We start from the raw sequence: 16,875 nt of genomic DNA, 5'->3' as shown, positions 1-16,875 counted from the left end.
AGAGTATTGAGATCACAAATGTAGACCAATGTATTAGAATATATAGAGTGCAATTACTCCAAGTGGTTAGCTGTGTGACACGGAAAGGAAAGAGACACATTAAATATAGCTTGTAATCCTTCTGACATGTATTAAGGAAAATAAATAGATGTTTCATTACATTGGAGATTTTTTTTTTCCCACTGAAATGTGAAGGTAGCATTTGGTAGTTTTATGTAAAGGTTAGGATCAGAACTAAACTTCAATTTTATATTGGGTATTTATACATTCATTCTAGTTTATTTGTAGATCAAAAGGTCAAGGTGAATATATGGAGATTTTGACATCATTGTGATCTAGGATATTTTCCATTGCATTAAAGTTTATGTTTTCAATTTAACATTTAAAGCAGTAGTGATCTGCCAATTAGCTACATCAAATCTGGATCAGATCATCTCAAAGTTCAAAACTAGCTATCAGCCAGCTGATGACATATTATCCAGACATATTTATTATAAGATACACTGGTATGTTTTTAAAGGAAAATCATTTTAATATAATTCCTAGACTCTGATAGCATCTGATTAGTAATGAGACAATGAAGTATACATTAAAGTTAGTCAGTCATACTTTATATTTATGTTCCATTTGATGGTGTTTTATAAAATGCTAATACATTATCAAAAGATGTTATAAGCATATTAAAGACATGTGGACTGTATATTGATGATCATTCTAAGCATATTTATATCTATAGAAAGAGAGATAGTTATAAATCATTGTTATATAAACAACCAATTAATCTCTTAAAACTCAACTCGATATCAATTGATTAACCATTTAGTAACCCTTTAAACATTAGTTATAAATATAAATTTAGTATAAATTATGACTTTATAAATCCTGCAACCAAATCTACACACATTTTTGTATCTAGACTCTATCCAGATTAACCTCCAATTCTTTATCGTTTGAATGAAAATTCTGGATTTAGCTTTCCTGTGTACCACATTTATTCTTACCAAACTTTTGAGAATGGGAAGCCAAGCTCTGACATTAATTTTACAGCATGAACCTAGCTCTAAAGAAGTAAAGGACAGATGTTTAAATGCTGTTTTCCTGGATACCAGACTCCATGCCAATTTTTGGTATTTAGGTTAAAACCTTAGTTCTATTTTCAATCACACAATTACTCGCAGATGTTTGGATGTAGGATGTAGAATAATAGTCACTGTCTTTCCAAATAAACTCACTCTGATAGAAATATGTTACCAGTTGTTCTCTAAGGGCACGTCTACACAGCAAGACTACAGTCAAATTAAGCTACCCAACTTCAGCTACGTCAATTGCATTGCTGAAGTTGAAATAACTGAATTCAGTTTTTGGCACTGTTTACACAGCAGGAAGTCGAAGGAAGATCACTCTTCCTTTGACTTCCCTTACTCCTTGCGAAATGAGAGTTACACGAGTGAGAGTAAGAAGTCCTCTAGCTTGCCATTATTTCAAAATAATGGCTTGCAATGTAGATGCACTCTTTGGTATTTCAGAATAATGTCAGTTATAACTGATGTTATTCTGAAATAACACTGCTGTGTAGATATAGCCTAAATTACTTGGTGAACTTCCAGCTCATCTGATGAAGTGGGTTTTCCACAAAAGCTCATAATACTATATATATTTTTGTTAGTCCGAAGGGCATGTCTACACTAGGAAATTATTTCAAAATAACTAAATTCAATTTTGTAACTCCCAATTTTACAAAACTGAACTAGTGTGTCCCCACTACGGGGATGCCTCAAAATTAGTCCAAGGCAGGCTCCCTTAATGTGGACACGCTACCTCAACTTAGAGCCCCAGAAAGTACTGGGGAGTAATTAGTTCGAATTACTCTGGCAAGCAGTTATTTTGAAATAGCAGCATCAGAGCATCCACATTGATGTTCTTTCAAAATAACTATTTCAAACTTAGCATTATTCCCCAAAGAAAGCAGGAGTACAGATTTTTAAATAGGTGGCCTGTTATTTTGAAATAACAAGCTTGGTAGTATGGATGCTCCACTCCATTCAACCTAAGCAGGGTTATTTTGAAATAACTCCCTAGTGTAAACCAGGGCTAAGGTGCCATAGGACTATGCATTGCATGGTCAGAGTTAGAAAACTACCCACTTCAGTGTAGGCAGGAGGTAATTGGACAATGAATTAAAATAACTTGCCAATCTTTCTAAAGTATATGCTTTAATATCTACAGTAAACCATGATAAGACATAACCATCTTACTGGATCAGTGAATGCTGCATTTAGCCATGCATACAACCCTAGAAGACTTCCAGACTTAAGGTCCAATACTGTCAATCATTGACCGAGTGTAACTGTTATATATTGATACTCTATAATGCCTGAGGGGATAATACATACATTTGAGAAAATTATTGGTAGCTCAGGATTTTTTCAGATGTCTTAAAAGGTTATATAGACACTGTAAGCAAGTTTTATTTAGGGGGAAAAATAGTCCATATAATTTTTATTACCAATATTTTGTCTACATCATAGAATAAACTGTGAAAATAAAGCAATGGAAATGCTTTTTTTTATTCTGGTTTTAAGCCAGAGGGCAAACCTGAGTTTAAAAGACATAGCAGAAATAGAGTGAGTTAAGAAACCGTGATAAAAGAGTGAGAGTGTCTAATTTACACAATATTATTAAGAGGAGGCATAAATTATACAGTATAACAAAAGGCACAGAGAAGGTAGATCAGGACAATGCAAGAACAAGACGACAAATATACAACTAATTAAGGAAATAGTTTTCGCCATGACTTACTTTGTGGAACTCAACATGAGATCAATGAGGCTAAGAAATGCATATGATTCATAAAAGGATTGGTCAAAAAATAACTAATTATAATAGTTAAATATTTATGCTTCACAGCATAAACTGGCCTCTATAAAATGGTTGTTAAGAGAAAATTTTAGTTGGGGATAGGTTACTCCATGTAATCTGACAAGAGAGAGTGAAGTGTGTATTACAGTCTTAGCTGAGAGTCACTTATCTTTTAGCTCATGCAGTTGAGAAACAAGGCTTTAGCTCCGAAGGTTGCAGCCATTGATCAGAGTCCATAATCTCTACATTTATAACTGCCCAATGCAGAGGTTCTTCACTTTCCTCAGAATCATCTGGTGGTGACCACTATCTAAAATAGAAGTCTCACTGTTCTAATTTACTATAGCAAGTCCTATATTTCTACATATAAATTGGTCTTTCCATAGGATATGGAACCAAACATTTGTCTTAGAAATTTTTGATATTGACATATTTATATGTTAGCATTAGGATGTGTCTTGTTGAAGCATTAAGCCCCATGTTTCTCATAGCTGCTATCGAATGTCTGTCAAAAATCACTAGATGAACCAATATTTGTGAGTATATAATAGCATTGCTGGCATTCTTACTAATTAAAAAAACCCTATTTCAGTAGATATTTTCATTCTAGGCCTGGTCTTCACAAGAAAATTAGGTCATCTTAACTTCATTGCGCAGGAGTGTGAAAAACCATTAAATCAACCAAAGTTTCCCTGTAGATAGCATTAGATTGATAGAAGTATTCTTCTGTTGACTTAGCTACCAACTCTTGGGGAAGTAGATTACCTATGCTGGTGGTTGAACCCCTCCTGTCAGCAACGGTAATGTCTATACTCTGAAGTGCTTCTGTAGCCTTTCATGCATAGAGACCTCTCTCCCCGGGTCTGAACATATTAATCTGGAGAGGTTATACTACCCAAGGTGTAATAGCCTAAGGAACAAAAAGAAATTTCCAATGTACTTTGCACATTAGGATTATATACATGTACTGTTAATCATCCAATCTGTCTTCTGACAAGTACAATATTTAAAAACATTTCTGGTGACTGAGTCTATTAGTATTGTACAACAGTATCTCTAACAAAACTGAAATATGTTATGCTGAATCAATAAGTGATTCAGAATGTTTCTAGCCTGTATTGTAGAATAAATCTGACTTTCTTACAATAGGACACATAATCCAAAGAAGATACATTTTGATGGGCATAAGAGTAACAGTTTTCAGTAGCTTATGTCCAACATGGAGCAGTAGCTAGAAAAAAAATATCCTTGAGTTTCTCCTTTGCTTAAGTGGGACAGAAAGTGCTGCTGTACACAGAGAGTAAGACACCTGGCCAAGCTATACGGAGCGCTGCCCTCTCCACCCTTTACATTTTTCCTAGAGCTGGCCAAGCAGTGGTCTTCTTGACCCACAAACATTTTCAAAATTTCAAAAACTGCCATTCCACAGCTGGACGAAACTAAAAACCTTCAGCTGTGTTTACACTGGCATGAATTTCTGGAAATGCTTAAAATGGAATACTATTCCGTTTTCAGTTTTTCCGGAAAAGGAGCGTCTACATTGGCAGACTGCTTTTCTGGAAAAGCCCTTTTTCCGGAAAAGCGTCTGTGGCCAATGTAGACGCGCTTTTCCGGAAAAGAGCCCCGATCGCCATTTTCACGATTGGGGCTTTTTTCCGGAAAAGACTACTGGGCTGTCTACACTGGCCCTTTTCCGGAACAGTGTCCGGAATAAGGACTTATGCCCGAGCGGGAGCAGAATAGTTTTTCCGGAATAGCGGCTGATTTTGTACAGTAGAGCATCGTTGCTTTTCCGGAAATTCAAGGGGCCAGTGTAGACAGCTCGCAGCTTATTCCGGAAAAGCAGCTACTTTTCCAGAATAAGTGGCCCAGTGTAGACACAGCCTTCATGTTTTTGTCACCAAATAAACCAACACATATACACACACGCGCACCCCACACACCAACCTCAGACTAGTCAATAATGGCAAATAGCCTGGGGATAAGAGCACGCCTAGTCCTGGTCTATACTAAGCCAGGAAGGTCTACGCAAAATGGATAGCTGGAGTTGGCTTACCTTAAGCAGAGCCATGGCAGCATCCACACAGTGGGAAGCTGATGGGAGCAAAGGTTCCCATCGGTTCCCTTACGCCTCACAAAAGGAGGAGTACTGACACTGGTGGGAGCTGCCCTCAGCATTCAGTTGAGCAGGTCTCTACTAGGTCTGCTAAATCAAATGCTAGAAGATTGTCCTCCACAGCGTTACTATTCTTGTAAGTATAGACGTGCCCATATGGTGTAGGTGTCCCAAGGTCATGTTGCTGCTCTGCCTGGTTTGACGCAGGGACTTGAATCTGGATTTCCCACATCCATGCTTTAACCGCTAGGCTAATGGCTAGTCTGAAGACAGACGGACACACACACTTGAGAAACCTTTCTAAAGTGATAAAATGAAAAGGACATACATTAAATGGGTTAAAAGCTGCCTAATTGAGAAGTCTCACAATAAACTTAAAAAACAACAAATGGTCTGGTAGTACTTTAAAGACTAACAAAACATGTACATGGTATCATGAGTTTTCGTGGGCACAGGCTACATCTGAAGAAGTGAGCTGTGCCCACGAAAGCTCATGATACCATCCACGTGTTTATAGACTAACAAAAGTGCTACCAGACCATTTGTTGTCTTTTAAATTTATCCTGTACAGACTAACTCAGCTACCCTCTGAAGGTCTCACAATGTAACTGTAAATGGGGAACGATTGAATGGTTTGTTTCCAGTGGATCTCCATAGGACTCAGCTCTTGGCCCAACATTGTTTAACATTTTTATCAATGTCCAATAAGAAAACATAAAATCATCACAGATAAAATTTTGCAGATGCAACAAAAATGGGGGGGAGGGAATAATGAAGAGGACAGGTTGCTGATTCAGAATGATCTAGATTACTTGGTAAACTGGGTGCAAGAAAACAATATGCATTTTAATATGGGTAAATGTAAACATGTAGGAACAAAGTATGGAGGCTACACTTGTAGGATAAGGGGATTCAATAAAAAAAAAATTGTGACTCAGGGTCTACATGAGCTCCCAATGGGACACTGTGGCCAAAAGAGCTAATGCAATCCTTGGGTGAATAAACAGAGGAATCTCAAGTAGGAGCAGAAAAGTAATATTTGACAGTGGTTCAATTACTGCTGGAATTGTGCCCAGTTCTGATGTCCACAATTTTAAGAAAGCTGTTGATGAATTGGAGAGGGCTCAGAGATGAGCCACAGGAATGATTGGAAAATATGCCTTCTAGTGATAGACTAAAAGAAAGCTTAATCTATTTATTTTAACAAGGAGAAGTTTAAGGGTTGAATTACAAGAAGTATCTACTTGGGGAGCAAATATTTAATAATAATGGGCTCTTCAGTCTAGCAGAGAAAGGTATATTGAGACAGTTCAGTCCTTAGCAAGTATTACTAAAACCCTGGGGGAAAGGACAAAACGGGATAGGGACCCTTTGAAAATCTCTGCTTGTGGTTGTGTACTGTGACTTCAGCCTTGAAAACTTGCCCATTTCTAGCTCTCGTTCAAATGCCAGAACAACAAGTGACTCTCCCTTGTCTGCCTCAGAAGAAGGGGAAGAAATCCCCTTCCCCGAGCGGCGTGTGGTCTGCCGGTGACATTCACTAGTACACGGTGTAGATGCAAATAGCCTGGCTAGAATTGTGTGATTTTTCTGATCATTAACATCGTTGATAAATGACCTAAGTGATTCCACACTTTTATTTACATGGGAGGCATTGTAAAGAGACTGAAAGTAGGGCTTATTCCATGAATCTAGCCATCCTTTTTACACTGGGCAGCTTGTCTGATCTCACAGATCAGGCTTGTTTTCCACTTGGAGTTTTTCCCAAGGACTAACATTGGGGTTATTTCTATTTTTCCTTCCATAGTTCGTGGTAATAGTCAGTATTATAAACTTCAAACCTCTGACCTACGATGACTACACGTTCCCTCTCTGGGCAAATCGCATTGGCTGGGGGATAGCATTATCTTCAATGATCCTGGTGCCTGCCTACATTATCTATAAATTTCTAAGCGTGCGTGGGACCTTTAAAGAAGTAAGTAGCGTGCTAATAAAATGTCATGAAATGTTATTATGAAATGAATGTGCTGGATTTGAGCTAACAGTTTGCTTCTCTAGCTCCCCAGAGACATTACTTGTTATGTGACCTTTCAGATCCAGCTTCCCAACTGGTTGGAATTATAAACTGAATTTAATACACCCTATTCCAGTTTCTAGAAAGAAATTAGTCTGCCAATATGCCCTACTGTCATTCATAAAAGGATATTTTTGATGTGTGCGCTTTTTAAAGTTGAATTAATAGATTTTTTTTCAGCTGTAGAAATATATATAAATGAATGCCTTCAAGTACAGAACACGAGACAGACTCCAAATGCTTTCCCTAGACAGAAATTTGGCCCATGATTCTCATCAGGAGTGCTGTGCCCCTCTGAAAATCTGGGCACTTCACTGAGGTGATTAAAAGAGATTAAGCCACTCATCTGAAAATAAGGCTTCAAATGTTTATTATACGGTTGATATTAGAAAAAAAGTAGGAAGGAGGGTAATTATAGATTGAGCTAGTGGAATCATTTATTTAGAAGATGGCCTGACATTTTCCATTTATAGAACATGTTTTCAAATGCTGGGTGTCTACCATAAGCTGAATATTTTGGGGAAACTTTAGGCAAAATAGAAGAGCCATTACCAAAAATGAAGTTGTGAAAAATACATTCTATTTGCTGCATTGACAAAACTCGGGGAAAAGTTTTATTAGTTCTAGACCAGGCATGTCCAAAGTCCGGCCCACGGGCCAATTGTGGCCCGTGTTCTGCTTTAATACGGCCCCACAGGTAATTTGGCAATATCTATCTTTTATGGCCCCCAACGAATCCATATGTATTGAGATGAATACATTGTAAAATCTCAGTTAATGTCAGTTGGTCTAAATCAGTTATAAATATATTTGGACACAACATGTATACTTGGTGTTATGTTCCTGTTCATATTTTTTGAACTTAAAAGTTGACAGACAACCTTTATTACCAATAATATGTAATGTACTTTACAATGTTCCTGACATATATTTCAGCTTCCTGGATTTTTTTTTTCATCTGGCCTTCAGATATGAAAGGCAGAGCGATTTAACACCTGTTTAGATTTGTCATCAAGGTGACGAAATGAAAAGTATGCCGTTTGCAATAAACTTTGCATAAAATAGTTAATTTGCATTTAATTTTAATGGTTCAAAGAATGTCAGGCAAAATGGTCGGCCCTCACGCATGTTCACTTCATTAAATCTGGCCCTTTTTGGAAAAAAGTTTGGACACCCCTGTTCTAGACCCTCGTTTGGAACTTGGAATTTGGCAGGAGTAGACTTTGTGTCAGGAATGGGCCTTTTGCTGTTCCTATGAAAATCTGCTGAAATGTGGTCAGGTGATAAGCTTCGAAAGATTGCAGTTCACAAGGGCTCAGTAAAGACTTTTTAAGGCTTGCTTGCACATAGAGTTATGAAGGGGTAGCTATTTAGGAATACTTAAGCTATAAAAACACTCTATACCTTAATCCAAATTAACTTTCATGTAGGTAAGTTGTTAGAGTTTGCCATTAGATTCCCCAAAGATTCAGTCCACACAGGGGTGCTTGAGCCTCAGACTGAGCATATCATTCCCTACAATTGCAGTTCTGGGCTCCTGCAGGTTCTGCCAGGCACCTAAACTGAGAGCAGTGAAACTATCTCAGCTATGCTCTCAGTGACACCCCATGCTGGGCTTAGGCAGCCCCCTGATTGGAAAAAGCAGGACTTGTGAGGGAGAAAGGGGGAGTGGATTGGGACATGGACAAGGGAGTAGTGCAAGTCTGTGGGGGGTAGGGACGGGACACTGGGATGGAGAGTTAAGTTGGTATGGAGGCTGGGAGTGGCTAGGTAAGAAGCTGGGGGCTCAGAGGTAGGAAGGGAAATGGAGGGATACCAGTACCAGTGGGTGTGTAAAAATGAACAGTGGCGGGGGAGCGGGGAGAACTGGAGGACACTAAGACCTGATGAGGAGCACTGGGAGGCAGACTGGGACTGAGGTTATGTCTAGACTACAGGCTTCTCTTGGAAGAAGCTTTTCTGGAAGAGCTCTTCTGAAAAAACGTCTTCCAAAAGAGAGCGTCCACACTGCCAAAGCGCAATGAAAAAGCGATCTGCTTTTTCAGAAGAGAGCGTTCACACTGAATGGACACTATCTTGCATGTAAGCTGTGATTACTATGGATGGAATGGCCACCAGGGCACCTGTGCTTTTTCCTCTTTCCTCTTCTTTCGAAAGAACTTCCTCTTCCCCGTCCACACACTCCTTTTTCTGAAAGAGCTCCTTCACAAAAGGCTTCTTCCTCATAGAAAGAGGTTTACCAATATCGGAAAAACCCCTCTGTTCTTTCGATTTTTTTTTTTTCTCGAAAGAACGCAATTGCAGTGTGGACGTAAATAAAGCAGTGTAGACATATCTGAGATTCTGTGAGAATGGGAAACATGGACAGATATGCTGGGAAGGAAGGGATTCCTGGGCCAGGAAATTGGTATGGGGAATCCAGAGGGGTGATTGTGCTGCCTGATTTGCAGTAGGTAATTGACCTAAGTTTTACCCATCACAGGTGAGTGCCCTAGATCACTAAAATCTTGAGGGGAGCAATTCAAGCTCTCACTCTCTCTCACACGCACGCACACACACTTTGGTGAAAGTTCTCTATTTTGTTTAAAGTTGTTATGAAATGGAATTCTGGTTTTCCATTTAGCGTTAGTAATAAACAAGACAGGGGACTGCAGGAAGGAAAAAGAGGGTCTTGTGGTTAAGACAATTGAATGTTGTCCTGGGGGATTGGATTCTACTCCACCTCTGCCACGAAGGGCCTTTGTGATGCTGGCCAAGTCACTTAAAACAAACTTTACCAGGTGATCATTAATTGGTCCTCATTTTCCTGGGGCCTGACTTAAGACCCTGGGGCTTGATTTGCAGATGTGCTGAACACTTAGAGCAGCAACTGGAGCCAATGGGAGCATTGCTTTGAATATACATGGTGAAGTGCTATGTAATGCTAAGTGTGCTGAAAAATTCGATCCCTGGCATCTCAAAATGGGCACTTACTATTAGTGAATACTTTTCACTCTGGGTGCCTGAGTTCCCCAGCATCCCGATGAGAGAAACACCTCTGCATTTAACAGGGGCGCAGAAAAATAAATTAATGTTTGTCTGCTGCTCAGATACTATAAGCTCACAGGGAAATTAATAGTTCTGTCTTCAGAGTAGGGTTTGAATAACATGCAGTAAATAAGGTATAAGGCAACACACTGAGGAGAATACTGAATAGCTGCTCGTATATTAAACCTCATTTGTCCTATGCGTTGACTGAGGCAGGCATCTTTTGGCAAAACTAGTAAGGAAAGACTATCACAATACTAACACAGAAAGGACCTGAAAAAAGGTTCCATAGGCAAGCCTAACTTTGCTACCTTAAAAATGTTCTTTTAACATAGTGTTATTGTGTGTAATGTTAATCTAATGTATTATTGTTCTGTTTAAGAGGAACCTGGTTTCTATGGTGAAAAAAATATCTAATTATTTTTCATTACAATTTCACTGCTCTGTACTTTCCTCAAATTACTAGTTCAAAATGACACAAGATTAAGATTCTCTGATCATATGAATTTTCTTATCACTGTCACTGAAAATTCTTATTCATGCTCCAAAGGAATCCACAAATAGGGCTTAGAAAGTAAAGCCACCTTTAGATCTGTTTTCAGCTCTTTAAAAATACCAAACATACTACTAAGCCATTGAAATGTAATATTGATTGTTTTATCTTCCATCCAGTCCAACACAGTTTGAATAAGATCTGGTTTATTGCAAACAGTAGGATTCCAATCACAGTATCTATCCATAATCTGAAAAACTGCCCCTTGGTTTGTCAAAATTCAGACTGCCACAAAGAAGCATTTTATGATTTCTCAGGGAAAAAAATGATGATAACCATTTATCTTGCAACAGTTTTTCCTTTCTTCTCAGCAAATAACACAAACCATTCTCATTTTTCACATGTTCTGCTTGTAGTGGTTCTATTGACATCAGCAGAAGATCTGTGTGTAGAACAAGTATAGCAAATGCACTATGGGTTTTATGCAAAGCTTGGTGAAACCAATGGAAAGGTGCCAATTGATTTCAAAAGGTTTTGAATCAGGCCCTGTAGCTCAGATAGAATGTAATTCTCTTTTAAACCTATGGTGCAAGTAGAGTTGTGAGAGAGCCTATGTTAGGACAAAAGAAAAGTAAGAGATACAATGCCATAAGTGCAACTTGCATGCACAGGGGAGTAAGAAGAAGCAGGATCCTTCTTACACCGCTGTGCAGGCTACTATACTACATGCATGGAGAAGACAGCAGTCGCTGCTGGTCCTCAATTCCTTCTCCGGCTCAGGGGGGATGAGAATGGGCAGGGAGCAGATGAACACTTGACTCCACCCCAACACACACCAGGTTATTTAGCAGAACTAGGGCAGATAGGGAGCCAGGAACCTGACTGAAGCCCTGAGTTCCAATCTGATTCCTGCACTGCCCTTTATTTCCACTGCTTTTGCAGGGCTACAGTCTTCTCCCTTACAGTCAATGTTGTGCAAAACCTTGACTTTCATTTCACAAGGGTTTGTGCACACCCTTTCTTTTGTGCAAATCTCTTGAGTTTGCAAATCCCTTTCAAGCAATACCAAAACCTCAAAGCAGAATTCACTCTTGCCCACTGAGTTTTGCCTGCTTGCACTAGCGGATGACACAAAACCATAAGTCAAACTCAGGTTTGCTCACAAAGATTGAACCTTACCAATTAAAGAAATAAGAGGGCTGATGATAAAGCTATGCCCAAACTGTTTACTGTAAGATAGAAAGAGCTATATTTCAGCTATGCAGCTTGCAATAGTGGGAGCAAAGAGGCTCACTACAGGGGGAGCTCCTAGAGCCCTTTTCCCAGGTTGGGAGGGCGGGTGAGCTAAAATTTAGCCTTAAGTACTTGCATAAACATTTTGCTACTGCTGTGAGATTAGGACTGCCATCAAGAAGCTTAGGGTACACTGTGTTCTCTCAATTATTAGGTCTTTTCCGGATTCAATAATATTAAAAATTATGTCACCGATGTATATAAAACTCTCACTACTTCCCTGTAAATCTGCCATGATCCGCAGCTCTAACTCATTAAATGTGGCTAATTTTTCCCTCTGCCTCCTCCCTGTTTAGAGGCTAGCTTACTGCATCACACCTGAGAACGAACACCATCTTGTGGCACAAGGGAACGTGAGGCAGTTTAAGGTATGTATTCCTTCTCCATACCTCCTTCCCTGCTTTGCTACCTTTTGCATGCTTAGCAAATTTGACTAGCAAATGAAAATCGGTCTGTTTCTTTTCTGCCTTTTTGTCAGTATGTTGCTTTGTTGCTGAGAAAATTCCAAGTCTGTTGGCCTAATACAGGGGTGGGCAATAATTTTTTGCCAGGAGCCACTTAAAAAATTTTTGAGATGGACCCGGGCCACACTGGAGCAGGCGGGGCCTCAACAGATGGGCAGGGCCAGGATGTTTCCGGGCTTCTCCCCCCACAGACAATGATTGATCTGGAGGTAGGGGAGCCTCTTTGCCCCCCACAAGGTTCCCTCTAGGCACCCATGTCCCTGGCAGTGGGAGGAGACTTCCCCCACCCCCGGTCAATCAGGGCTTAGGGACCGGGGAGCACATGAAGTCTCCTCCCGCCTTGCCAGGAGCGTGCAGTGCTTCTAAGTGCCGCACGCTCCTGGCAGGGCACAGGAAACTTTGCCCGCTCCACCCGTCCGCAGGCCCTGATTGGCCTTGGGGTGTAGGGGAGAGTGTGTAGCCTCCTCCTGCCCTGCCAGGAGTGCGCGGGGGTAGGGCAGAGGAAACTTCACTTGCTCCTCCCACCCCCAGGTCAATCAGGCTCCTGGTAGGGCAGAGGAAACTTCATGCGCTTCCTTTGCCCCCAGGTCCTAATTGGCCTGAGGCTGGGAGAGCGTTGGGGCCTCTGCAGGCTGGATCAACCCACTTGGTGGGCCGGATCCAGCGTGTGGAGGCCCTTTTGCCCACTCCTGGCCTAGTACGACTTCTGATACCTGTCTTTTACCATTGTAACAATATAACCTTCTAGAACCCACCAGCGATCTAGTTTTAAGCATTTTTGGTCATATGTGATCATGGTGAAATCTCATCAAAGGACATTTTGCAATGACTGATTCCAGACCATCATGCAGTTTAAAAAAGGTTTTGAGACGATTCTCCCCTCCCAGAATTTTTTTCATAGGGATCTAGATTGATGGTTTCTACCTCAAACTCCAAATATGACAAAGAAGTGAGCAGAGATTCTATGATAAGATCTCACTTACAAAATGGTCGTGCTGAGATGACCTGATTCTGAGAGAGAACAGGTTTTCTGTATATGCTTATAGATTTAACATGTTCCTTCATTTGCATGGAATTATGCACAGTGAGTCAAAACCTGACCTGATCTATAAATATAATGTGAAAATTTGGCTTTGTTTGAAACAAAAGTAAGAAATGGAACATGCAAAATACCTGTTATATGTGAATGAGAATTCTTTCTATATATTGTAGAGAGTTATAATATAAATATCTTCCTATATATTTTAATGCCTCTAATGTCAGTGATTTTGACTCAAGTTTTCAAATGTGTGTTTTGATACTTTCTCTGTATTTATTGCACACATACATGCACACATGTGTTATGTGCACAGTTCTGAAAATTTGAACCCAAATATATCATAGTTAAAAGTACATTTTCATCAATTTTGGATTTAAATTACAGAGTTTGGGGAAATATACAAAAACTAGAGGTAAATTTGAACAGAACAGGAATGGGGTTCTGACAGCAGAGTTCTTGGATGATGTGTCAATCACTGAGGCCTGAGTTATTGATTCCCACATTGCTACCACCACCAATAGCAGAAAAATAGTCATGGTTGTTTGAACATTAACCTTGTTTAAGCATCTTAACAAAACATTAAGCAGTGTGCCCACCTTATGATGCAACTAGTATCATGGTTATGTTTCTCTAATGTCCAACTGTTGTCCATTTTAAACTGTCTGATTATTAAATGATCAATGTATGAGACAAGCTGGTTATTAACAGAAACTGGGATTCTTTTTGTTGATAGTCCTGGTAGTCACCTTGTCCTGGTTTTTCCCCAATTCAAGATTTGTCATCTCCCTTATTTTATACCTGCTCTTATCAATATAATTTAGCTCAATAATAACATTATCAAATAAATAATTGCTTCTGTTTCCTTTCAGCTTCAGCACTGGCTAGCAATCTGACTACTGACTGACTGAGGAAAAAGCCAATGCATTAAACGAAACTAGGGGTAAATGAAAAGTCAAGTTCAAAGCTCTCCTGATTGTGCTTGGACCAGTCTGGCTTAGAGTCATCTACTGATTCCTTTGAGGGAAAGCAGCTTCTGCTCTCTGTTTCCCATGCCTCCTTTCTCTTACTTGGTTTCACATGAACTTACAGGCTGGTTCTCCATTTCCTTAGACCTTTCAGTGCCATGAGATCTATACTTGACCAAATTTGTGAACTTAGACAGAAATAGAAGTGGAGAAGGGAGCAGAAAAATGAGCATTAATTAAAGAAACTCTTGTCTTGGAGAAATAAATAAAATAACCGAGTTCCTTTAAATATTCCTGCCACAGCCTTGTTTAGACCAACTATATACATGGAGGTGGATGCATCTCAGTTATGAGACAAGAGTGACTTTAAGTGCACAATCATGTCATTTGCTTTCTTTCAATACTATCCTTTTGGATATAATTTTGCATCCATCTGAAGTGAAGAATCAGTGCTTCACTTTCAGTGGTTTGTTATTAGTCTCTTCTCTTAGTGAAGAAGGTTGTCTTTACTGTATATGTGTGTGGCATTTTCCGTGCAGTTGAACTATACATACTGAAAAGTAACAGGTATGGAATTAAATTCCTATTGTTATGGTTACTGAGTGCAGAAAATACAGGTTGAACTTCTCTAGTCTGGTACTCTCGGGTCAAGCAACATCTGTGGTCTGACCTGATTTGCCAATGTCCGCTTATCATGGGTGTGGCCAAGTTTCCCTTGGTCCCATAGAGTTTGTTTATAGCCACCAGTCCTGGCTCTCACTGTTTTGTGCTGTTATTTAGCTCTAATTTATCCCTAAATGTCTTCTGAGATCTCAGTAAGCAGTGGAAATGTTGGTTTTTCAGTTAAACAATATGGTCCTCCCGTGGTTCGGCAAATTCTCAAGTTCAGCATAGGTCAGGTCCCCAGGGTCCCGGACTAGAGATCTTCAATCCGTAGTTTTAACAACAGAGTTTACTTTTACAGTTCAAGCATATTCCCATATGCCAACTATTAAAATGGCTTTATCAGATGATCCATATTCTATAGATTCTGAATTAAGCGCCAAAAATATTTACTTGTCAGATTTTCCTTCTACATTCTGTTATATTGTGTGATAAAGAATGTATAGTATATATAAATATATCGGAACAGAGACCATGATTTTTAGAATAAGCCACTCTATCTAATGGCACCAAAATGTCAAATGTGGCTATGTGAGAGTGCATTATTTATAATAAATGTCCTCTTCCAAATGTTCAACTTCCAAAATGTTGTCAGATTGCGTAAAACATCTTGGATGGAGGGGTCTTCTAGGCATAACTCTATTATCTAGGCATACTCCCTCGCTTGTCTGTTTCAAGTAGTTTTATGCAAGCTAGAAAATACAGAGCAAACTTAGTATGATTGGGTGCTGTTTTGAATGGTCAATGTTTTAAAGTTATATCTTCCCGGTGATCACTAGGGGTATGTCTAGACTGCACCCTTCTGCCGGCAGAGGGATGCAGATTAGGCAGGTTGAAATTGCTTATCGAGTGGGGATTTAAATATCCTGTGCTTCATTACCATAAAAATGGATGCCGGTTTTTCCTCTCTCAGATCTTTGTCAGAGAAAAGTGGCAGTCTAGAGACTGATCTTTCGCTAAAGAAAGCCTTTTCCGATAGATCCCTTAGGCCTCGTAAAACGAGGTATACAGGATCTGTCGGAAAAGGCTTTCTTTAGCAAAAGGTCAGCCTCTAGACTGCCGCTTTTCTCCAACAAAGCTCCGAGCCAAAAAAAGTGGCAGCCATTTTTATGCTAATGAAGCACAGGATATTTAAATCCCCGCTTCATTAGCAATTTCAACTTGTCTAATCTGCATCCCTCTGCGACAGAGGGGTGCAGTCTAGACATACCGTAGATTGCAGTAACTGTAAATTACTTATTACAAAAGCTATTCTAAATTTTAAAGAAAGCAGGTTCTCGGTTGAATCTAGTCTGGAGTTAGCACCGTAATGCTGAATTTCTTTATCTTTATATGTTCAGTTCAGTTTAATGGCTTTTTAAATATATGAAGTGTTTTCTTTTTCAATGGTTATTTATATTTTTTTAATTCTTCATTTTTATAATACCATCCTGGAAGTCTGAAAATAAAACTTTTCCTTTTTGTCTTTTTCCATTTAACAATCGCTGACTTCCTTCAAACACCCAATGTTTTAATAGACTTGAAATATATCTGCTTCTCTTTTTACTTTATCATTTATGATTGAAAAGCCAAAAATATTTAACCGTTCTTAAAAAAAGCTTCTCTTCTATTTTCAGTGTCTAAGTGACAAAGTGTTGACATTGTGTCACCCTGAAAACACCCTGAAAATACAGGGTTTTAAAACCATTGCCAGCTTTTTACCCAAACAAATGGACAATAATCTGGTAGGATAAATAACTTATATACAAAAATCAAGGAGTTTAAAATGCTAAAATTAAAAGTTCTGTAAGTACTGAAGAGTCTAAATGATACCTTCTATAAAGAGGAAAATCAATTAAGGATTCTTTTTCAAATAGTCATCATTTAGTCACTCTAACATTGC

The 16,875-nt window shown here is 39.2% G+C and overlaps 1 protein-coding gene across 1 annotated transcript in view; it reads left to right on the top strand.

Moving 5' to 3' along the window:
• Positions 1-15,869, top strand: part of SLC6A2 (solute carrier family 6 member 2) — a 113,616-nt gene extending 97,747 nt beyond the window's left edge. The window contains exons 12-14 of the mRNA XM_014572550.4: positions 6,783-6,950; positions 12,159-12,230; positions 14,235-15,869. Coding sequence (XP_014428036.3) covers positions 6,783-6,950; positions 12,159-12,230; positions 14,235-14,258 — 264 coding nt within the window. The 3' untranslated portion in view covers positions 14,259-15,869. The remainder of the gene's footprint in view (positions 1-6,782; positions 6,951-12,158; positions 12,231-14,234) is intronic.
• The last annotated feature ends 1,006 nt before the right edge of the window (positions 15,870-16,875 follow it).

Source organism: Pelodiscus sinensis, chromosome 12 (genome assembly GCF_052426305.1).
Source record: "Pelodiscus sinensis isolate ZL-2025 chromosome 12, ASM5242630v1, whole genome shotgun sequence".
Lineage (NCBI taxonomy): Eukaryota > Metazoa > Chordata > Testudines > Trionychidae > Pelodiscus > Pelodiscus sinensis.
This window is presented reverse-complemented; position numbering and strand designations above follow the sequence as displayed.